At 38.9% G+C, this 25,287-nt stretch overlaps 2 protein-coding genes across 2 annotated transcripts; one reads left to right on the top strand and one right to left on the bottom strand.

The window, feature by feature from the left end:
* Positions 1–1,589: 1,589 nt before the first annotated feature.
* elmod2 (ELMO/CED-12 domain containing 2) lies at positions 1,590–8,180 on the top strand. The gene is made up of 9 exons (XM_034130345.1): positions 1,590–1,693; positions 2,834–2,981; positions 3,074–3,102; positions 4,747–4,844; positions 4,960–5,089; positions 5,359–5,492; positions 6,936–7,004; positions 7,089–7,222; positions 7,370–8,180. Exons 2-9 carry the CDS (start codon positions 2,837–2,839, stop codon positions 7,525–7,527), a joined length of 897 nt encoding a protein of 298 aa, XP_033986236.1. The 5' UTR covers positions 1,590–1,693; positions 2,834–2,836; the 3' UTR covers positions 7,528–8,180.
* A 41-nt stretch (positions 8,181–8,221) lies between these two features.
* Positions 8,222–13,372, bottom strand: ucp1 (uncoupling protein 1). Its single transcript, XM_034130344.1, has 7 exons — positions 13,265–13,372; positions 13,014–13,150; positions 11,914–12,112; positions 10,582–10,779; positions 9,886–9,987; positions 8,983–9,163; positions 8,222–8,698 (listed from the first exon to the last, which is right to left on the bottom strand). Exons 2-7 carry the CDS (start codon positions 13,137–13,139, stop codon positions 8,584–8,586), a joined length of 921 nt encoding a protein of 306 aa, XP_033986235.1. The 5' UTR covers positions 13,140–13,150; positions 13,265–13,372; the 3' UTR covers positions 8,222–8,583.
* Positions 13,373–25,287: the final 11,915 nt, after the last annotated feature.

Below are 25,287 nucleotides of genomic sequence, written 5' to 3'. Positions count from 1 at the left end.
CTAGACTGGTTCTATTAGCTGAAACCGACTTTATATGCAGACAATAATTTCAACACAACTACAGTGAGCTTTGGTATGTCTGAAATAGGGACTTTTAGTCAAGTTGGGGGAAAAAGCATATTTGAAAACAACAAGATTTGACCCAAATTGCTTTACACAACAGATTCAAAAGCAGTAAGAAGACATTACAAATAAGTTAAGATGGGATTTGACAAAATCCTTTGGGGAGCCATTCAAAACTAAAAATAATCAAAAAAAGGTTGGGTACTTCATCAAACATTTGCAATCGTGGAACAGCACAATGCAGAGAGCGCCAGCTGCAACAGAATAAACTCTGCCACCTCTATTAAGTTGCTAGGTTGACCTGAGTGACCTGTGTGTAGTATATGGAGTTCGCAGGTCAGTATTGTAAAGCTTATCACTTTGAAGCTTTAGAACAGATTGTAAGATTGTTCCTGTTAACACTACACTTATCTGGATTTACTTTCGAGATAATGCTTGGAATACATAACATTTATATCAGGGATGGGCAACTTGGATGGTGGTGGGGGCCACATAATTTATGTACTGGCCACCAGGGGGCCGCAGATTCACTTGGAACACACACACACACAAATTCCATGTATTGTATGTAATTATTAACAAATATACTAAGTCTGACATCTTCATTGACATTTTACAATCTTTCAGGGAACATCCTCTAATAAGCTCACTAAACAAATATCAGTTCACATAAATGTTATTTAATTTTTACAAGTGGCATGTTTGTATTGAACAGGTTATTTAACAGTGGAATAAAACAATTTAAAACTATTGGAAAGCACGGAAAATGTGTGTGCATTGAGATTAACCATTAAGATGACATAAACATGAAGTCATGAACACTAACCCAGACAATAGTTGTCTAACTTGAACCTAAGACACTTGTAGCCTGTCTCTGCAAGGGGAATGTCAACACAGACACCTGTCAACCCGCACTCTGCTGTTCCTCAGCGCCGCTCCCCTCCCTCCCGCTGAAATTATGAATGAAAAGCGTATAGTACCTAATCATAGATAACACGTCAGGGTCCGTGACAGTTTGTTTTCATCTGATTTCAAATAAACAAAGTCTTGGTTTTTAGAATATTAAACTTTTTTCGCCAAATTCAGATGATAAATACAACTTTTAAGCTTGTAAAGGCATAATTACAAGCGGTAATTTAACGTCACAGCAGGCATAACAACAGCCGGTGCCCATCCCTGATTTATATGAAAGGTTGTATGTCTCTTTAGCTTTGGTGCACACATCAGTTTGGACAGTAGGTGGCGCTAAAGCGTTGTGTCAATGAAAGGCTGTCGTGGCGTGTGGTGTGTTCATAGAAATCAAGAAAAGTAGCATACAAGGAAAACGTCAACCCAAGTTTCTCGAAGCGTTTCCACTATTTTTATAAATTTTGAAAAACACCCGTTCCCATAAAAAGAAAACAAGTATGTCATGTTAAAATCTGAGTATACTTGCCATTCAAATATCGTCAATTTCCCAACTGCGTGTAATGCTTGCGTGTGAACGGCCGTATGTCTGGGCAGAGCCTGAACGCATCAGAGCCAGACTGTTGTCAAGAGAAACGTAGCTAACATTTACTCACCAGCCCCTCAGCTAACAGCAGCAAGTGGAGACAAGTTTGGATATATATTGGTCTCTTCGGCAGAAAGGGTAATATTAACTTCTGCCTTTTGTTCGTCATATATACTATACAATAACAACAATGCATCTGACGCAACCTAATCTAGGATAACAAAGCTAACGTGTGCTAACAGTTTGGCGAATACAATGACAACCTGTTGTGTGAACCTGTCATCTGGGAGTTTTTCAGCTAGTTAGCTCAATTAGTTTATTAAAGTCACAGGTAACTAGCTCTCAGTTTGCTAACACGTAGGTGGAGTGTTTCTAAAGCGCAACTAAACTCGCCGTATGTTTGTAGCTTAACATAAACGGAATAGGTTCGTTTGAATAAAGTTAGCTTTAGCGCTAATGCTACAGTAGCTACCACAATGGAATTGTTTTGCCTGTTCGGTTAAAGGCTAATTTCACATAATCCAGTTTTATAGTAAATTATATATTTGTAGTTTTATAGATGGGAATGTTCAATTGACTCTCATACATGTTATCATGGACTCTTACCTGGTTTGAAACGCAGAATATTTTGTCCACAACTCTGAACTGTGGCCATTGTCATGATGACACAGTCACCAGTGTGTCCCATTCATGCTGATGACATTGTGCTAAGTCTCGTTAGGCAGTGGTGGAAAGTGCAGATACTCAAACACTGAACTTAAATACGTTTGGGAGGTAGATATAGTTGACTGTTGACATTTTTACTTTCAGATGAATGTAGCTTGTCAAAGTGTGCATTTTAAAGTTCAACATTTCCATTTGTATAAAAAGGTTTTAAGCTAGTAAATTATTTGATAAATAGATTGAAACATGCCAAATGATTGATGGTTCCAATTTCTCATATGTGAGTTTAATGTTTTCCTTTCTTGCTGTAGGCTTTAGTAAATGGAATATTTTAGTGGTTTGGACAAAACAAGATATGATGACGAGTGGGAATGGATGTTTTGAAGTGTGTTTTCTATTATTTTATGACAAAGATCAATGGATAACACCAACAAAAAAAGCTGCTAGTTATTCTATTCATTAGTTCAGCTCCAGCTGGACCAGGGCTTAACCACAGCTTGTAGTGACATTTAGTGCACTCTTGAACAGTTGAAGGGGTGCTACTCCGATGCAGGATTTAAATTGTTCTGCTTCTTTATGTCATATTGTTCTTTCTATTCTCTGTCCATGTTATAGAAGATGCTTGGGTATATCTGGCAGTATGTCTACACGTCCTTCCTGAGATATTGGCTGAAGTGGTTCATCCGACAGGCCACAGGGACATGTGAGCTGCAGCGAATATGCTCCGGAAACAAGCCTGGGGCAACAAGGACATCCAAAGCAGGTCAGTGAATTCACTCCAAATTTTGTTTAATTTTACTGCATAGTTTTAAGTTTACTCAATTATTTTAATCTGTCTCTTGTGTCTTGTTGCAGAATATTCTCTCCGCTCATCAAAGAACAAGGTAATACAATGTTGACTGTGTGTTTCTGTTAGATAATGTGTTACAGGGATATTTTCTTTATATACAAAAGATTGCTCCTGGTTCATTTCCAGTATTTGTGTTTTAGGAATATATTTTATTATAAATATTTGTATTGTTTTATGCTCAAGTTGAAGTTTCCTTTTATATAGCTGAAAAACAAACGCGCCTCTTTTGCACGGACTTGATGAAAAACAGCAAAACTACCGATAATCGTTTTTTGTTTTGAAAATATTACTTTGGGCTCTTGAATTTTTTTTATTTGGTTAGCATTTGACATTGTTGGAATTGTATTAACTCAATGATGAACCCACTTTCCTAAAAAAAGGTTTGAAAGGAACTGCCATATACAAGTTTTCGAGTCTCCATTGTCATGAGTGTTTGAGTGTAAACTCTATTGGATGGCTGGAAATCTTTGTTGGGTTGACCTGAGGCCCTTAACAATGTTAATAGGGTCAGAATTTCAGAAACATTATATGAGCAACCTTTGAAGCTTTGGTGCTTTTGAGACAAACAGTGTGTGTAGGGAGCCAATAGAAAGTCGCTGGATTGGGTTTATATGATATTTATTTTAGATCTGGATAATAATCCACTTAAATTGATGTCTAAGCTATGTAAGCCTACAGAGGAGTGAAAATAATACACGTCATGTTTAGCAACAGAGCTGTTAGTCATCTGGTATGCTGTTGTATGTGAACTCATGTAAAGTCATATCCTGTGCTCTTAATCAGTTCTTATCTTTCAAAACACTTGCCCAGCTTAGATGCATTGACTCTACTTGTCATTGATAGCTGGATAAGCATTTTCCGACCAACAGTCCATTCAATGACGAGACAGAAGTGCTTTGTCATCTTTTTCTTTGTTTTTGAGGTCGACTTTGAAAGGTTTTTTTTTTTTTTCTCGTGGCTGACAGCTTAGATTATACAGCTGCAACTGTCTGGTCACTCCCTGTATGTTTTCTTCTCTGTAACCCAGACCAGAACAAATCTACAGAGAGGGCATATGATTTTCATGGGAGGGCACACAAAACCGTCATGTGCCGCGGCGCCAGAGATTTTCTTTTGGGGGTGCTGTGGGGTAGCTTGACGTTTCATAGAGGGTGCTCAAACATGTAGGGTTTTCCATTAAGGTACCGGCGCTACAGTGGAATTTTCGAATGCAACACTCCCCACACGCACATACACAGTATATCAGCGACTGCTACAATGAAGGCTCGATAATCAGCTCACGGCATATAGGTGTAAGCAGGGGTAAAGTGCTATTTCTTTTAAGTGGGGGGTGGACCTAACCTCCTCTAGGGGGGTCCGGGGGCATGCTTGATATTGAAGTTAAAAGCATCAATCTGGTGCACTTGGAGAGCAAAATGAAGAGATCTATGGATACATCTCTCAACACCCATATGAAGCAGAACTGTAAACCAATTTACTTTTTCTTTATGGATATTTTACAAATCACTCTCCTTTTAAACTGTATTCTTGTTTTACTGTCATATAGTATTTCATACCTGTTTTTCATTTATTACTCTTATATTACTATCTGACATCACATACATCGTAGCATTAAAGTTCACAGTTCACGGCGCCGGGTCTGCTGTAACCTACTCTCCTGTGCTTTCATCCCTTGTAGGTTTTAAGAGGAGCTTTGGAAGCCAGCAAGGATCAGTTAGAAAAATGTGCGGACCAAATCATGAAAGAGAAGAATGTCAAACCCCAGAAAGATCCGCTGTAAGTTCTTATCTGATTCTTTCAGGTTTCTTGTCACCAGCAATTCATTTCTGCATCATACTAAGTTTCATTTTGTAAACTTTTAATTATTTATTTGAACTCTCTACCTGTTTAGGTTCAAGGAAAGCCTACACATCTGTCTGTTACAGATAACAGGAAACAGCAGCCTGTACGTATCTGTGGAAAACATGAGAAAGGAAGTGTTCAGCTCAGAGAACCAAGAACATGAGGCCATGCTCCTAAAGGTGTGTGTTCCTGCTTCTGGATTCAGTTCTACATATATTTATAATTAGGATAATATCTTGAACTAACATGTCCTGCCTGCATCGACGCAGTTGAGGCTTTAAAAGGAGAAACTATTTATATAATTAGAGAAAGACGGCACAATGAAACAGCATGGTTTTGATCAAAGTATAGAAAGATTTGATTATTGTTCCAACATTTTGAATACAAATTAATTTGACCAGTACAGTTGCAACTGAAATACTTAATCCCAGAATTATTTTCCTCTCAGCTGTGGGACCTGCTGATGCCGACGGTCAAACTGGATTCGAGGATAACCAAACAGTGGGGAGACATCGGTTTTCAGGGCGACGATCCAAAGACTGACTTCAGAGGAATGGGACTGCTCGGCCTCATCAACCTTGTGTAAGTCCCTTAAACTAATAACAATTAGACATTTATTAACTTTGTGATAAATAACAACACATCAGTACTGCCACTTACCATCTACTGTTCTCTGTAAACTATCACCTCTTTAACATTAAGACACAACAACATAAAGAAGTGTTATTGTTAGTATAACATATTTTGTCACATATACAGTTTTATAAAGGCTTCTTCTGTGCAGTCGTGCCTAACTAACCTTGTTGCAAAGCACAGTAAAAAATGATTTAACAAAGACACACGTAAAGAAAGCTGCCCAAGCACACCAAACTTATTTTTAAGCTATCTATAGATGAGTAACACATGCGTCACTTCCGGGCAAAAAGTACGGTTCCGCCCACTTTTGGGGAAAACAAAGCTGTCATTTGAACGGCGATCAAGCCTGAAGCCACAGAGCTCTTCTTTTACTGTCCTTTTTTTCTTAGAGGAAGTACAGAAACACTGAATTCTGGATTTGTTTTAATGCTTGAGGTGCACTAAACGACACAGCAGCTTTTTGGCATGATAAAACTATTATTTTCCGCCTCGCTCATGAGAGTAACAGCCGGCGAAAACTACAGCCTCGTCTACTGATTTTAATTTAACCATATATCGAGACCGATTGTTGATTTCCAATGATTTAATGTAATTGTTTGCCTGACTGGCCATCGTAATCGGGCTCTTTGAAGATCCAAAAATCCACGGTTTTCTTGCAAAAACTTCAGAATTTGTATTGAACGCCATTCAAATGACAGCGTTGTTTTCCCCCAAAAGTGGGCGGGGCCGTAATTTTCGCCCGGAAGTGACGTAGGTGTTACTCTCATCTATCAATATAAACCTGGAAATTCAATCCTAAATCCAGCTCCATTTCACATGTATACCCTCCATAAAACCAACTCAAAACTGCTGCAAATGTTATAACATATATTGTTATCACAAGAGACATTAACATGTGCAACGTTATTATGTGTTTCCAAATACAAATTCACATCATTATCTATTTTCTTTGTTTAAATTATTTACACAAGTGTCATGTTTAGAGCCATATTCTTGGAAAAAGCTGTGTTTTCGAACATTGTCTAATAATTAAACTGAGCACATAATGTAGACAGTGAGACAGATCCCTGTTAATGATTCATCTGTGTTGAGTCATGCATGTGTGTTCACACCTCACAGTCTAGTAGCCTGTACTGTAACATACTGTCATTATTCTAAGAAATGGAAGCTGTGGCAGAATGTTGCTCAGTGATTCAGGTGTTATGCTAGTAGCTGCTAATGTAGCCGCTAATGTAGCCACAAGCAGAGATGAGTTCATCACATAGAGATCATGAAAGATCACTACTTTCTAACTCCACGTTCCAAGATTTTTTTCTTTCCAAACTCTTTAGCCCACATTTTTTCCATCACTTTTGCAATAATTATTATAATGAGTTGATTTTGTTTCAGTTTTTTCAGTGAAAACTACACAGAGGAGGCTCGTCAGGTGTTGTCTCACGCAAACCATCCTAAACTAGGGTAAGTGACATTCATACATTTATTAATACCTGCATTTTCTGTTTGTTTTCAGTTTTGTGTCAAAGGCCTTATCTCTTATTTCAGGTATTCCTATGCTATTGTTGGGATCAACTTGACGGAGATGGCGTACAGCCTCCTGAAGAGCGGTGAATTGAAACCTCATTTCTACAACACAGTACCGGGCACTCCTGAGCTCCGGCAATTCCATCAGCTATACTGTGAGTAAATATAAATCAAATAACTGTTCTATTTTTCAACCTCTCTGATTATTTCCATTTGCTAGAAAAATACAAAATGTAATCTTTGTAAGAAGTGTCACGTTTTTTTAAAGGATTTCTCTAAAAATCTGTGTGTTTTTCTTCCAGGTTATCTGGCGTATGAATTTGATAAATTCTGGGTGGCAGAAGAACCAGAAAGCATCATGCAGTTCAATCAGTACAGAGAGAAATTCCACACCATAGTTAAGACCAATCTACAGGACCCTGATGTAAACCTCACATTGACTGCCTGCTCTAAAAACTAATGTATGAATCCAAACAAGTTATTTGGAAATATTCCCTCACCTCTCCGTGGCCCCTGACGATATGAGATGAAGAAGACAAAAATCTGACTAAATCTGGTAGCTCTCACAAAAATGTGAAAAAATGAATCCCCTTATAGTTGGCGTTGTGGTTCATAAGTAACACGTCTTAAAATACAGCACAAATCCAACGCCTTTACCTCAAAAATGTCCATTCCTGAGATGAACTCACATTTATAAATGGGAAATAAGAGCTTCTTCAGACTGTAGAGGTAACAGGGCTGTCTTCATGAGGATGTAATTCATTTTCAGTCAGCGAGCAGCCAAACTCTTCCGGTAAAGACGGTTATTTAACAAATGGTGATTAACTACCATATTTGTAGCTTTCTTGTTTGTATTCAAGTAAACAAGACGGTTTGTTCTCACAGTTGTCCCGCTCAGGAAGTGGATTCGTATGTCCTAAATTGGTGCATGTTTTAATGTTGATGGCATCTGTATTCTATAATATAGGTAAACTCAAAATGGTTGTTTTCAAAACTGCATTTTTATTACCTGTAATAATTTTTGTTTTGCTGTGACTTTCTTTTGAGGAAAGTATGTAATAGTTAAAACATCTGACTCAAAGTTAATAAATACATGTTGTAATGTTTTAAAATGTATTTCATGTGATGAAAGAAGTTATTAAGCAAGCACAGGGTCTGTAAAACCACACATGTATATTTAAGGTTCACATAAACCGGTTGGACATGTTATGATGATGCACTGGTGTAAGCTGCCTAAAATATCTAATTAACAGATTCGGATTTACTTAAAGTGCAAACTTCTTAAAGGGGAGTTAACACAAGCTTCAGCCCCATTTAATTTCAAATGGGTTCATATATAAAGATGGAACTGCATTTTGTTTATACATCAGTTCAACATGAAGTCAAATATTCCTTTTTCAACAAAGGATTTTCTTCTTTGTCACCAAAAGACAAAAAGAATAAAAAAAAATAAAAAAAGCAATTTCTTCATCGATGTTCAAGTCATTTTCCAAATTTCAAACTTTTCACAGGAATCTCAATTTCCTTCCTCGTACCGCTTCTTCGTGACCATCATAGCTCTCTTGATTTGCTCGAATGTGACAAACATTACTACGTTCCACGATCCCAGCCTCAGAAATGAGGGCACAAATCTACAGAAAACAAATGAAAAAGAAAATTCAGGTGTTACAAGAGAAAAAAGACAGAAATTACTACAAATAAAGACCATTAAATCAAGTAAGAGGTATGTAGAACTGGTATAGGCGTGAAAACTTAAAGAATGACCTGGTTGGCCTATAACTAAACTTGCGAGGTAAATAAAAGTCAAATAGGTCCACAAATGCAACATTTCTTATAACATTTTCTATTCAATGACCTCAAGTGTTCCTGCATATTCCTAAACCAGTGATATGAGTGTGAGACAGGGGAAACTCACCCTTTATAGAAAGCCGACGGCCCCTCTTTAGTCATCATGATCCAGGAACAGTTGATGGCGCTCTTGTACAGGCCTGGAGGTGAGTTCATATATCTGGTTTTCACCACATCTACAGGGGAGGCGATCACTGTGGTGACAAAGCCGGCACCAAACGCAGAAACAAAGTGGCAGGGCAGATTATCTGTGGAGAGAGAGATAGTGAACAAGACAATAAAGCGTGTGAATGAGAGGCCTTTGTCCTGAGCGGAGCAGTACAGAAACTCAACTCAGCAGATTATAGAACCTTTGTGAATGGGCACTATGAATGATTGAGATACATGTGGTTTTAGCTACTGTATTTACTGCACTGTGAGGGGAAAATACACCATGTCCTGTATCAGCACCGTTATCAGCTGTGAGGGAGGGTGTGTGGTGCCTTAGCCAATCAGCTGTCTCTCTGAGTAGTGTGTGTCTATGTGTATTGAAGAGTAACTGGTTACATGAAACTGTTATGTCACCTTTCATTTCAGGCGACTTACAATAAGTGCTGAAATTATGAAGAGCTTTTTCTGAATACTTTTTCGTTGGCTCATGTAATGCAGAATCAAACTTTATTTGTTATGGTCTGATTCAATCTGAATTTAAGATAAATTGAAAAACTTGATAACAAGTTTGACAGTATTGTCAGTGTTGTGTGGTGAGATTTACAAAGTCTAGTTGATGGTTATTCGACTTTTCAGCTTTATTTGCAAGTTTTTATTATAAAAAGTAATGAAGTGTAAATTGTATTACTTTGATGAAGTAATAACAAGTATTGCATTACTTACTACATAGGGTTAGGGATTTACAGGTGTAACTTTTAATCTGTTAGCTATTAAAATGCTAACCTTCATGACACTGCACATGCATGTCTCTGTCTCTCACCTGACAGCAGGTTGTGTTTGAGGATGGCCTCTTTGATCAGGTCATATGTAACCAGCTCCGTGCAGTTCACTAACGCATTTCTGGTGATGTTGGGTAGTGTGCCTGCGAAAACAGAAAGGTATTGTTTGTTTAATTCTTTATTCACACACACACACATATATTTTTAAAAGGGACATAATATACTTAGCAAGGGAATGCGAAAATCTTTTCATGAAGCATAATACCTTAATGTAAGATACACAATTTGCGATGAAATTTTAGACAAAGTAAAAACCACAGACATTGTTAAAGGTATTCACAACGATACATCCCATTGACATCCATCCGTTACACATGTATATTATGGAGTAGTCATATTCATACCACACACACACACACACACACACACACACACACACACACACACACACACACACACACACACACACACACACACACACACACACACACACACACACACACACACCTTATACATGCTAATATACATCATCATTACCAAAATAAGATCATACACTGATATTGATTAGATTTTCCATAGTACAGAAAGATAAATAAACACACATGAGAAAAACAAGTGACGAGCCTTTAGCCATTACAACAAAAAAAATGGTTGAACCTAAGCTTATATTGACAGTTTACATGCATAGGTAAACTATAAATATGCGTTATTTTGTACTATGCTTACTAAAACTTCACCTTTCCAGAGTCCCCGCATGCCCTCGTTCTGGAAGATGTGTTTGTAGGCCTGCATGGTGCCCGTGTAGCGCCGGGCCACGCCGTCCAGGTTCATCTGCGCCTGGAACCGAACCTTCACCACATCGGTGGGTTGAGCAAACGACACCGCCATGGCGCCTGTGGTGCAGCCGGCCAGGATCCGCACCAAAATACTGGCCTCTGGAGAGGGATGGACAGGAACGACCAGAGGTGAAATGTAAATTAATGTACTATATGACTGTAATTAATTAGTTATTTACTTTGCCAAAACATTTGGGAGGTATTTTAACCTCTGCTGTTAATAAACTGAGTCCTAATTCTCAATTTAAACGTCAATGAATTGCTATAAACTCTTATCGTTGTGATGATTGTGACATTACTTTAAGAATATATAGTTTTACTTTTTGTGAAGAAAGACAGATACAGTACACATATAACAGGTCATTTTTACATCACATTTACACTTTGTATTATATATGAAAACTCTTTCTTGAAACTGTTGGACCTCTGTTTTGGTCAAAGTGTTCATTAGTTACATTAATCACTTTTCAGCATTATCATAGGTTCTAAAAAGCAATTGAGGTTTAAACACCGAATTATTTGGTGTTACATCATGACATCAATACTATCTGGACAACACAATGTATGACCTCTGAACTTCCTGAGGGGTCACTGGCTTTGTTTTCTTTCAAAAAACACTCTTTTGAAGGTCTGAAGCCCCCTGAGACTGATTAGGGATTTTAGGGTTGAGTTCACATTAGTCAATTTGGACATGTTTAATTAAGAGATCCTGGTTTGCTTCTTGGGGTTTTCCCTATCCTTAAATGTGTTATATATGTTTTTGTGCATGTAAATGGTCTGCAAAGGCTAAAATCCCAAAGTCCAGAGGGAGTTTCTCTCCCACTCTCCCCCCCCCCTGCCTGAAATGCTTCACTATGTAACAATCAAACATTTCCCAAATTGGGATCAATAAAGTTCTATCTTATCTTATCTTAATCAGACTTCTATTGGCTAGCGTCCCAGCACATTAAACATGGTAGGCTAAGGGGCTGCAGATCTCTAAGCGGTTGACCAATCACAACAGAGCCAGCCAGCTAACCAATCAGAGCAGACTGGGCTCTGGTTTCAGACAGAGGGTGAAAAGAGGTGCTGCAGCACAGGCAGTATGAGAACAATAAAGAGCTTTTTGAACATTAAAACATGGAGACATGTCACAGAGGCACAAATACAAATATGAACCTGAAAATGAGCATAAGATGATGTTTAAATCCTGTTTAAAAGAAAACCGGCATGTTCTTTCAATTAACCACTTACGGTCTGTGCCACCAGTGTAGAAGTTTTTGACGTTGTCGTAGAGGCCGATCCTGACGGAGGCGAAGCAGGCCTGCCTCTGCAGCCCGGCCACCAGCCCGTTGTACAGAGACCGCGGCCCCTCGGTCCGGACCATGGTGCTGATCGTCCCGAACACCCCTCTGTAGCGGATCCCCTCCACTCCCTTCTTCTCTCCCTGAATCTGGGGTCACAGATTCAGATTGAACTCAAGGCTAAAACCAGAATATTTAGGCTAAACAGTGCAGCAACTCAACAGTGTTGATGAGTGCAATAGATGTATTCATCAAGTCAAGCGGCTCAGTCAATAACAGCAAATATGCAGAGGTGGAAGTACTCCAACCTTTCACTTAAGTAAAAGTTATAATACCAGTGTGTAGAAATACTCTGTAACAAGTAAAAGTCTGGCATTCAAAATTGTACTTAAGTCAAAGCACAATAATATTAGCATAAATATATTTATATAAATCCTTTTGATTTTGATATTATAATTTTGCAACTGGTAAGTGTGGTGATAACTTTAATTACTTTTTTTTATCCTGCCAGATATCTTAATCCATAATAGTACATCAATGCATTAGTGTACTGAGTTAAAATGACTTAATTACTTTTTTTCCAAATTGTAGTGGAGTAGAAGTATGAAGAATCATAAAATATAAAAACTAAAGTAAATTACAAGTACCTCACAAATCTAATTAAATAAGGTACTTTTGTAAATGTATATTACGCTACTGCCAATATCAAACTATTTTCCAAAGTATCACAGAGTAAAATAAGAAACTGTGGATCATTATCACACAGGTAATATCAGATGCATTGCAGGAAATGTGGGGAAAACATTACATTATATTACATGTCATTTGTTAGACGCTTTTATCCAAAGCGACTTACATACATTCAATACTGTGGACAATCCCCACAGGAGCAATTTGGGGTGAAGTGTCTTGCCCAGGGACACAACGACATGCTGACTGAAGTGGGACTCGAACTTGCTACCCCCTGATTCGAAGTCCAGCACACTATTCACTGAGCCACAGCCTAACATGTTGCTAAAACTATCTTTGCCAGAGTCTCTGAACAGGTACCTGCAGTCTGACTTTGGCCGTGTCCAGAGGGAACGTGATCAGGTCGGCCACACAGGCTGCAGCCCCGGCACTCGCCATCTTCACCCCCAGTGGAGGAGGAACATCTGAGGGTTTGAGTCCCACCATGTTTCCTAACACTGGGGTTACAGAAGGAATGCACAAATACACACGTAAAACAGATTACTCATTCATATTTCCAAATGAAAGGTTGCTGAATCTTTTATGATTGATGATAAAAACATAAAAAATACCTTGTTTGGTTTAAATGTAAGGTTCCTTTTGATCCTCAGTATTTGGTTACCGGGCAGGATTTGATTGGCCAGATTATAATCCATGAAGGGTGCCGCTCTGCAGAAAGGGAAGATGCATCTTCAGCTCTGTATTTATATATCATCTGCCCGTCTTTTTTATGACATCGCCAGAGAGGCGTTACTGAGGCGTTACTGTGTACTCCTAAACACACAGGTCAAATCAAAGTCCACCGACTGTCAGAAAGTCAATGTTCAATTTACCGCAGGAACCTTTCAGAAAAACAACCGTTTTACTTCCCCCCCGTTCTGGAACTTTAACACCAGTAGGCCTACCTTTCATCCGAGGTTTATCTGTTATAGTTTGTGATGTTATTGTCTTGCCTTCGAATACAGTCAATGCCTTGTTATTATTTAAAATAAGCCTCCAGGGTTTTAAAAATCTGCACACATTGTGTCTTTGCATTTTGTTGTTGTGTTTCTGCTGCTTTTATTTATTGTGCAAAAAACAAACAAATTCAGTAGGCTACAGTATGTTTTTTTTTTATCCTGTCGTGTATCTGTCACTATTAAGTCATTATTGACTTCATAAGAACAAGTGTCTGCACTAAACAACCGTCATAATATGCACTCGGATCAGGGTTCGAGTTATGTGGGAGCCAATGGGAGCTGAGCTCCCATAAGGAGGGGTCTGAGCTCCCACGGACGCAGTGAAATCATACATCTGTGGGGGTCGCTAATACATTACCAACAACCATTATTTTAATCACAAATAATGCATGTGTCAATGTAATGAGTATTATTTACGTTAAAGGTTGGGTAGGTAAGTTTGAGAAACCGGCTCGAGATACACTTTTTGTTATATTCCATGGAATGCTCTTAACATCCCGATAGCAATGAATATCTGAAGTGCTTTGACAAAAAATCCATAAAAATATTTCATCTGTGGAAGCTGTAGTACTTTAAAAAGTACGACCAATCATTTTAGCCGGCCCGGCTAAAATAACTGGATGGCCTACCTGCCTGTCAGCCCGTGTGTGTTGGAGGAGGGGCTCTATAAGGAAGTGGCAGATTTTCTCCCGTTGTGTATTTTCAAATTCTAGCGATCTCGAGCCGGTGGGTGTTTCTCAATCCACTATTTCAAGCATACTACGTCATCGAGAGCCGCTAAAGTACTGTTCCAATCTCCAGCATACTTGGAAATCTACCGAAACTCCGTTTGGAGAAATATCGAGGCTGCACATGAGTAGACTCCGCGGTCTTAAAATCCCCACAATGCTTTGCGCACGGACCAATTTCCCCAAATCTGTGGCGGAAGATGTTATGCTGCGTTCACACCGCTGCGAATCACGGTAAAATATGTTCATTTGTTGTAGTTGTAGCTCCCGAGCCAGCGCGTCTTGTTTGAATGATGCGAGTAAACACAGCTGGCAGCCGCGGTGAAACTCCAGCGTTTAGAGCGATGCGATAGGAGCGATTAGAGCGAAGCGAATATTCGCATGCGATGTTTGGGGGCGGCGCGATTACATGTAAAGTCAATGCAGAGACGCGGACAGACGCAAATTCGCTCCGACGGCGAGCATGAAGCGGTGGACGCGGCGCGAATCACGCGATTGAGGCAATTGAACGGTGCCGCGTAATACGCGAGAGTTCAATTTTTTCAACTCGAGCATCAAATTCACGTGACGCGTTCTCGCGGAAGCCAATCAGCAGTGAGGATCTCAGCCTGCCGTCACTGACGTTCAACCACACAACATCAGCCGTTAGCTGTTAGCAGTTAGCACACAGAGCTCACAGCTCCTCATATCTGTTCAGAAACTGGACAAAAGTTAAACAAGTACAAACCACAGACTGTCTGTGTCATGGCGAATACAGTCGCTGGTTTATTTATGTCTGTAGGCCGTTGATATGAGTGTGGAATGAGCATATACAACGTATAGCCTGGTCGACCCGATCTTCATTCAGAAAACAAGCATTTTAAAAGGTTTTTCGCCTGCCGTCTTGTCTGCAGACTTGTCAAGCATTAATTCATGGTTTTTACTAACCGGTATCAGTATGTTGTTACTTCGGCATCATTTAGAAACGTGTATTACAATTTAATCACGGTAAAATATGTTCATTTTGTTGTAGTTGTAGCTCCCGAGCCAGCGAGTCTTGTTTGAATGATGCGAGTAAACACAGCTGGCAGCCGCGGTGAAACTCGAGCGTTTAGAGCGATGCGATAGGAGCGATTAGAGCGAAGCGAATATTCGCATCGCGTCTGGTGTGAACGCAGCATAATGCCTAGGGCAGCAAATTGGTCAGAACCGGCTCTGGTGTCATCCCCACAGCACCCCCCATTTGAAACATGTTCCCACGGCTATGTACAACAATACGCCCAAGCTACCCCTCCTTAAAAATGTTTACCGCAATTATCTACCTCATTGTTTCGTTTTTAGAAAAACAAAAACTAGGTGTGTCTTGTTCTTGTTCTATCAGATGTTTAATGATTCAACATGTTTTTACACTTTCCTGTTTAGATTCTGCCTCGTGTTTGTTCTCATTGGGCCTTATGAAACAACATGTTTTATTCCAATGCGCAATTGCTCTAGGTTGGATTTCCTACTAACGTAATAGACACTTTGGACATTTATTAATCCTAGTAGATTTTGAGTCATCACTAGGCAAGGCGAGGCAAGTTTATTTATATAGCACCTTTCAACACAAAGCAATTCAAAGTGCTGTACAAAAATATAAGACAATAAGATCTAACAACACTAACATGTGTAGTCAAATTTGTCTGAAAATGATTTAGAAATGTTGCTTCATTTGGATGGAAAATTTGCGAGGCGAAAATGTACCTCACTCTTAGTTTATGAAATCATCAACTCACTATATAAAAAAATGAAAATTGGCATCAACAGCACGAAAACAAAACCGGTTGCAACCATGTTGTCAAAAGCAAAAAGAGCCAATGTGATGTACTGCCCGCTTGTTTGTTTGAGAGCTTGAACAACAACTGACAAGTGAAGAAATGCATGGATGAAATGTTGATGTGTGGTTCTGTTGCCTCTATATGCATTGAATAAAAACTGATGATTATTTGCGATGCATTTATGTGAAGCAGTATTTTATTGGTGTTGCTGGTTAAGATAAGTATCTATTATTTTATAGACTAATATGTAGCTTTATCAATAATGCCACATTTTATAAGCTATTTGTTTTGAATGTGAAGTGGGAGTTTAAACTAACAGAGATTTCATAAGTAGAGCAACTTCCTTATGCCCGGGCAGCCGAAAATATGTTTTGTATGCACAATTTTGGGCCTTTGGGGACTCCGTAGATTCACCGCAGACAATTACATTTCAGGAAGTTACTTTGGAACTTGCATGGAAAGTTTCACGCTATTTTTTGCTAAATGAAAGTTAAAACGTTTCACTATAACTCATATCACTTTGTCTGATGTGTCTCTGTGTCTCTCTCTCTCTCGCCCTGTAATTAGTTGATTCAACTTCTTAATGTCAGTCTAAATAATACAATTATGTTGGTGCATCATGGCATGTGGCTCATTAAAAAAAAGTACAGACCGTACAGCTATTATCTACCTCTTGTATAACAGCAAATTGGTCAGAACCGGCCCTGGTGTCATCCCCACAGCACCCCCCATTTGAAACATGTTCCCACGGCTATGATTTCATATTTAAGTCTGTCTGTCTGTCTGTCTGTCTGTCTGATTTCATATTTAAGTCTCTGTCTGTCTGTCTGATTTCATATTTAAGTCTCTGTCTGTCTGTCTGATTTCATATTTAAGTCTCTGTCTGTCTGATTTCATATTTAAGTCTCTGTCTGTCTGTCTGTCTGTCTGTCTCTCTCTCTCTCTCTCTCGCCCTGTAATTAGTTGATTCAACTTCTTAATGTCAGTCTAAATAATACAATTATGTTGGTGCATCATGGCATGTGGCTCATTAAAAAAAAGTACAGACCGTACAGCTATTATCTACCTCTTGTATAACAGCAAATTGGTCAGAACCGGCCCTGGTGTCATCCCCACAGCACCCCCCATTTGAAACATGTTCCCACGGCTATGATTTCATATTTAAGTCTGTCTGTCTGTCTATCTGTCTGATTTCATATTTAAGTCTCTGTCTGTCTGTCTGATTTCATATTTAAGTCTCTGTCTGTCTGTCTGTCTGATTTCATATTTAAGTCTCTGTCTGTCTGATTTCATATTTAAGTCTCTGTCTGTCTGTCTGTCTGTCTGTCTCTCTCTCTCTCTCTCTCTCGCCCTGTAATTAGTTGATTCAACTTCTTAATGTCAGTCTAAATAATACAATTATGTTGGTGCATCATGGCATGTGGCTCATTAAAAAAAAGTACAGACCGTACAGCTATTATCTACCTCTTGTATAACAGCAAATTGGTCAGAACCGGCCCTGGTGTCATCCCCACAGCACCCCCCATTTGAAACATGTTCCCACGGCTATGATTTCATATTTAAGTCTGTCTGTCTGTCTGTCTGTCTGATTTCATATTTAAGTCTCTGTCTGTCTGTCTGATTTCATATTTAAGTCTCTGTCTGTCTGTCTGTCTGTCTGATTTCATATTTAAGTGTCTGTCTGTCTGATTTCATATTTAAGTGTCTGTCTGTCTGTCTGTCTGTCTGTCTGTCTGTCTGTCTGTCTGTCTCTCTCTCTCTCTCTCTCTCTCTCGCCCTGTAATTAGTTGATTCAACTTCTTAATGTCAGTCTAAATAATACAATTATGTTGGTGCATCATGGCATGTGGCTCATTAAAAAAAAGTACAGACCGTACAGCTATTATCTACCTCTTGTATAACAGCAAATTGGTCAGAACCGGCCCTGGTGTCATCCCCACAGCACCCCCCATTTGAAACATGTTCCCACGGCTATGATTTCATATTTAAGTTTGTAGCAAGTAGAGGGCTGCTGGCAGGCCCGGACTGGCCATCGGGAGGGCCGGGAGGTTTCCCGATGGCCTAGCGATTCTTTTTTTTTTAATGTAGGCAACGCTGCGCAAATGTGGGTTTGCCTCACACAGGGTGACTGTCTGTCTACATGATGTGGCATCTGTTTCCTATGGGTGTTTCCATAGATCTAGTCTCTTTATTTTCCCCTCAAAATGCACCAGATTGATGCATTTAACTCCAAAATTAAAAATAAATCTTACCAGGGGGGACCCCCCTAGAGGATTTGAGGTCCACCCCCAAAATATGTTCACATGGATAGGTTCCCAAATACATTTGCACATTTTTTAAAATAGTAACCCCTGTCCATATGTTTATTATTGGTGGTTTGTGTGTGTGTGTGTGTGTGTGAGAATGCATAAGAAAGGGGGTGGAGTTGCTATTTTGTTCAATGATTCCATTCAATGCAGGAAGACATCTTATGGGGACTTTGCTTCTTTTGAATATGTGGCCCTTCAGCTGAAATGCTCCTCTCGAGCTCTGTTCCTAAATATCTATAGACCACCCAAATACTGTGCAAGCTTTTTTGATGATTTTACTGAACTGCTGTCTATAGTGTGTATTGACTTTGACCGTTTAGTCATTGTTGGTGATTTTAACATCCATGTTGACAACCCCCAGGACAGAGGGGCTAAAGAACTGTTTTGTGTTCTTGATAACTATGGACTGACTCAGCATGTGGCGGAGCCCACGCACAATAAGGGGCACACTCTGGACTTAATTATCTCAAAGGGTCTGAATATCTCAAAGGTTGTGGTGACTGATGTTGCACTCTCTGATCATTCCTGTGTTTTCTTTGAGAGCTCTATTTCTGTTCACAAAAATGTTCAGAAAGAGGTAACCACAAAGCGATATTTAACTGAAAATACTAGGGAAATGTTTACTCATAATTTCTCATCCACACTTGCCCCTGCTAACATCTCAGTAAATGAGCTAGTAGATCATTTTAATTCAAAAATTAAAAATGTTATAGATACCATTGCTCCAACTAAGGTAAAGGAAGTGATTAGCAAAAAAATATCTCCATGGAGAAAGGCCATGACCGTGAGAACAGAAAAAAGAGAGTGTCGAAAAGCTGAACGTAGGTGGCGAAAAACAAATCTCCAGGTTCACTTTGAAATCTATAAAGAGAGACTTGGCCTTTATAATTTGGAATTGAAAAACGCACGACAGTCTTTCTTCTCTGACATCATTACCAAAAACAAAAACAACGCACGTGCCTTGTTTGCTACCGTCGACAGACTAACTAACCCCCCAGTGTCAGTAGCCTCTGAATTTCTATCCACCAGGGCGTGCAATGATTTTGCCTCCTTCTTCACTGACAAAATTCAGAAAATTAGACAAGCAGTCAGTGCCTCTGCATCAGGTACAGCAAATGTGTTGTCCCTATGTCCACCTAATATCAATTCAAACACCATGACACAATTCCATCAGATTAATGGTAAAAACTTAGAGGACATTATTCAACTTCTGAAATCCTCCTCCTGCTGCCTTGATATTATTCCAACAGGATTTTTCAAAGATGTTTTTCCTTGCATGGCCTCAGATCTACTTCATATAGTAAACACATCTCTTCACTCAGGTATTTTTCCAGAGGCCCTGAAAACTGCAGTCATTAAACCGCTCTTAAAAAAGAATAATCTAGATGTCTCAGTAATGAACAATTACAGGCCAATATCAAACCTGCCATTTCTAGGTAAAATCATTGAAAAAGTAGTATTTCAACAGTTGGGTTACCTTGTTGCATTTAAATAACTGTTTGGATGTGTTCCAGTCAGGATTTCGTCCAAACCACAGCACTGAGACTGCTCTTGTAAAGGTCTTCAATGACATCCACTTAAACACAGACAGTGGCAGAACTTCAGTGTTAGTATTATTAGATCTCAGTGCTGCATTTGACACTGTTGACCACAACATATTACTAGACCGACTAGAAAACTGGGTGGGACTTTCGGCAACAGTTCTAAATTGGTTTGAGTCCTACTTAAAGGACAGAAAAAACTTTATTTCTATAGGTAAATACACATCTGAGTTGACAAATATGACGTGGGGTACCTCAAGGCTCCATCTTGGGGCCTCTTCTCTTTAACATCTACATGCTACCACTGGCTCAGATAATGAAAAACAACAAAATAAGTTACCATAGCTATGCGGATGACACACAAATTTACGTAACAATTTCACCAGGAGATTATGCTCCAATTCAAACACTGAGTAAGTGCATTGAACAAATCAATGACTGGATGTGTCAGAACTTTCTCCAATTAAACAAAGATAAAACTGAGGTAATGGTTTTTGGAGCCAAGGCAGAACGTATAAAAGTTAGCGCTGAGCTTCAGTCTGCAATGTTCAAAACAACAGATAAAGCCAGAAATCTAGGTGTAGTCATGGACTCTGACCTGAGTTTCAACAGTCACATTAAAACAGTTACTAAATCAGCCTACTATCACCTAAAGAACATATCTAGGATTAAAGGACTAATGTCACAGCAGGATTTGGAAAAACTTGTCCATGCTTTTATCTTCAGTAGACTCGACTACTGCAATGGTGTCTTTACAGGCCTCAGAAATCTATTAGAAAGCTGCAGCTAATTCAGAACGCCGCTGCTCGAGTCCTCACTAACACTAAGAAAGTGGATCACATCACTCCTGTTCTGAAGTCTTTACACTGGCTTCCTGTGTGTCAAAGAATAGATTTCAAAATATTGTTGCTGGTTTATAAAGCATTGAATGGTTTAGGCCCAAAATACATGTCTGACCTACTGCTAAATTATGAACCATCCAGAACCCTCAGGTCTTCAGGGACTGGTCAGCTTTCTGTCCCCAGAGTCAGAACTAAACATGGTAAAGCAGCATTCAGTTATTATGCTCCAAATATCTGGAACAAACTCCCAGAAACCTGCAGGTCCGCTGCAACTCTTACTACTTTCAAATCCAGGCTGAAGACTTTTCTTTTTGCCGCTGCTTTTAATTGAACTATTCACATCTTAAACTGCACTGTAACTTTTAACTTTTATCCATGTATTTTTTCTTTTAATGTTTATTTTATTATCTTTCCTTTTTAATGACTGATTTTAAATGCCATTTTCATAATGTCTTCCATTTTTGTAAAGCACTTTGAATTACCTTGTGTTGAAAGGTGCTATATAAATAAACTTGCCTTGCCTTGCCTTGCCTTGCCTTGTGAGAGTTTGAGTTTGAGTGCGCGTGCATGCGTGCGCACGCTTTAGTTTCAAAGACCCCCATAGAGCTCTGTTTATAACTCGAACCCTGACTCGGATGACAGCCAATGACAGAACAGCGGACAGAGAAAGTATTTGAAGCTGATTGGTTAAAAGTCTTTATAGCCTCACATCATGTTACCCTTTCACTTTTGTAGAAGCATTATAGTATCATACAGTATTTGCTTATTTCTTGCTTAATAAACACATTATATCCTCTTGTTCATTTATGATTTCTTAATAACAGATACTCTTTTATTTGTGTTAAAGAGGGCACCAGTTTTTTTTAAAGGGTTGTGGGGAGAGTAGTGACGTGCACTGGCGTCTGAAGTTCACCACGGATCAGATAAAGACTTTGCGTCACACAGAGTTCAATCACTCGCAGTTTGGCAGTGAAGGAGCCTGTTTCATAATACCTTGCCCTCAAACTAACCTATGCAGCTTCTCAAATAGCAAGGAATTCTGGCAAAATGTAACCTTATTCAGTCAATGCTGCCGTTTTACTATGGTTTTTACAATAGTTACAACTAGTTAATGCAACCATGATTCAATGAATGCTTCACTCATAAAAGGTTGTACATTTCAATGGTTTTCTACAAACTTGTCCTAGAGATGTAATTGTAACTGATCATTTTTTATGCTGTATTATTTTATCTGTTGAGTATTATCACATTACATTGAGAAGTGTTTCCAATATGTTGCCCATCCAATTTACTGTATACCAATGAGCTAGATATAACAGAAAGTCACCTCTTAGGATATTGCAATACAGATTAAAAGCCACATAAAGTGAAGTCTTGAATGTTGTGTCAATAACTATCTTCAGTCATTTCAACAAAGACTGAAGATTATAACCTTCATGGAGGTAGGATTGTTGCAGTCCTGTTGTATAAGACTGAATTCAATGTATGCAAGTGTACCGAATAAATTGTAGGCTAAGTGTATAATGACACTTTCTTTGTTTTAAAGAAACATAACAATGCTGAACATTCAGGAATTAATACGTTTATGGTTGAGATGGTTAACAGGATTGAAAGCATATAATAGGCCAGAATTAAGCTTCCTATTTTCCCCATTCATTTCTCTAATGCCTCTTTCCCTATTAATGTAATCAGTAACTATTAGACATCAAAATTGAAACAGACTAATATCTCAAAGGCCACCAGTGATAAAAGCAATACTTGATCTTTCCTGTTCTAATGAAACGTCATTCCTGATGAATTAATCATTTACAGTGTACAGTTGTGTCAGAGGGGAAGCCTTCGTTCAATCTGCAGAAGATCCAGTTTGACGTGTGCCAACTTTGCTGTGATTGGTTAACCTGAGACACAACCCCTGTGCGTTTGGTCCACACACACACACAGGGAAAAAATAGCCTTATACTAACTTATCTTTAATAACCTTTATCTCAGTGTATGTAGTGTGACTGTAGCAGTGACGTGCGGTGAGGTTCATGGCTGGTGAGGCACTGACTCTTTCAGAGTCAGATTTACAAATATTATAGCCTATTTTGACCTTAATCGAAATATTCTGTTATTTTCAAAAGCTTTTTTAGTCTGATGCTATGATTAATTTTAAACAGACCGATCAACAAAAGGATACCCAAAATCTAAATATTGGATTGTTCTTTCTAAGTAAGATCCCATTTTCATTACAGTTGTGGTCTTACCTTGACTTGAAGATGAATAGAAGTCCATGCTATCCTTCTGGACAACAATCTCTATTACTGTTTTGTAAAAGTCGTCCTTATCTTCCTGTAGTTTCAAAAGTCGAGTTTGTTGTTTGCGGTAGAATAACAGTAGCAACAAGAACCTGTGGGCTCACGTGCGCCCCCTTCAGTGCGGCAGAGGTTATGGCTGCCTCCCCTTGTGATTTTTTCATTGCCGTTGTATATGTGTAGCGAGCCTAAATATCATATATACGTGAAATAAGTTATTTAGAGACTATGGATGGCGAGGATAAATGTAATAAAGGGATCTACAAACATTACATTGGTGACCTACAGTGAGATGGGAACAGGCATGCGCTTAGGGTTCGCTTTCCAGCCAGTTTCTGTGGGGTGACGCATTCTGAAGTGAGGCAGATCTCATCTGTGCCTCACCTACCCCACAGTAAATGGCTTGAGCGCGCTCACAAAATAAGTGGCCGCGCTAAATTAGTGCCCGCGCTCCAGCAAGTTACTGTGGGCTTACGAGAGGCAGAGCTCGTGCCTGCCTCACTTCTCATCGCTCCCGTAGCGGAGCTCGGCAAATTTGCTGATTTTGACTATAAAATGCGATTGGAATCATACAGAAATCACATTTACACAAGATCAGTGGAGACATTTTATTATTATTATTATTTAGTTTTTCTTTAATTGTTTTTCCGTTACATTGGAGTATGACAGGTGAGGCTCTGCCTCCCCTGCCTCCACTGACTGCACGTCGCTGGACTGTAGTGTAAGTGCCGGTTTCCCTTTCCGAACTTGAGTAAATGTAATGAGTTGGTATACACAACTTTGCACTGTGGCTTTTATGACATCTGAATTTTTGCTTTGTGGATTATTAAATGTTTATCATATCTTAAACTGGAAGTGCATGTGCTTTTACAATGAACATGTAAAGAGATCCATTACATTACATTACAGTACATGTCACTTGTTAGATGCTTTTATCCAAAGCGACTTACATACTCAATACTGTGGGCAATCCCCACAGGAGCAATTTGGGGTGAAGTGTCTTGCCCAGGGACACAACGACATGCTGACTGCAGTGGGGTTTGAACCTGTGCTCCCCTGATCCGAACACCAACGCTCTATCCATTGCGCCACACGCCTCCAGTAAAAATCAATTAACCTAAACAGTATAATAATGCGAGAAGGAAAAAAGTTATGGTTGTTTTAAAGTCATGAAATCCGGTATCAACATTCTTTTGGCAAGTATCAAACATTTCAAATTAGAGATTTTTAGATCACCCTTTTAACAATATGCAAATCAAGATTTTGGAAAAATGCTTAAATAATTGAAAAATAATCATATACAATATTAAACATCTTAGAATACAATGTATATGTGTTTGTATCTTTAATATGAAACTTGTCAAAAGTTAATTCAAACTAAATCTAGTGGATTGTTCACCTTGTTTTAATTTAAGGCTGAAAACAGCTGCCATTGAAACAGAAAACGTATTGTATTAATTGTAGTGCCCTTTTGCATGACGGTAGTCAAACAAAACAGGTCTTTGCTTTTGGCTCGCCATTTAGTTTCAGCTATAGCCCCAGCAATCAGTTACACTTGTAAATATGTGCCATTAAATATTTGACACATGATAATTCAATGTATTTATCTCTGGAGTCATATTTTATAGGTAAAACTCAGGTATTTTGTAAATGATTGATTGTGCATCTTCTTCTGCATGTACTGTGTATACCAACATTTCAAGGAGGTCTCACCTGATTCAGCTTGGGGAGATCTTTTGTGTTTTCCAGTTTATATTTTGTCTCCTATAGTTCCACAGTTTCAGGTAATGGCGACATTCAAGAGTGTTCAGTTTCTTCACTGGGAGATGTACAACAAATGTTTTATTTACTCTTAATTTGATTTAAAAAAAGGCATGAAGGTGAATATTACACTTATAAATATGTGCCATTAAATAATTGAGCAGCAATTTGAGGTTTTATCAAATAAAAACACATGATAATTCGATGTATTTATCTCTGGAATCATATTTTATGGGTAAAACTCATGTCTTATGTAAATGAGTGATTGGTAGCATGAAGGATCTTCCACTAGATGGCAGTACTGGTCCGTGTGCTGGGTCATAAAGTATCACTCTCTCTGATGAAGTCAATAAAAAGTCTTGAGG

The sequence above is a fragment of the Trematomus bernacchii genome, unplaced genomic scaffold (genome assembly GCF_902827165.1).
Source record: "Trematomus bernacchii unplaced genomic scaffold, fTreBer1.1, whole genome shotgun sequence".
In the NCBI taxonomy this organism is placed as follows: Eukaryota; Metazoa; Chordata; class Actinopteri; order Perciformes; family Nototheniidae; genus Trematomus; species Trematomus bernacchii.
The sequence above is the reverse complement of the archived record's forward strand: the minus strand, read 5'-3'. Positions and strand labels throughout refer to the sequence as shown.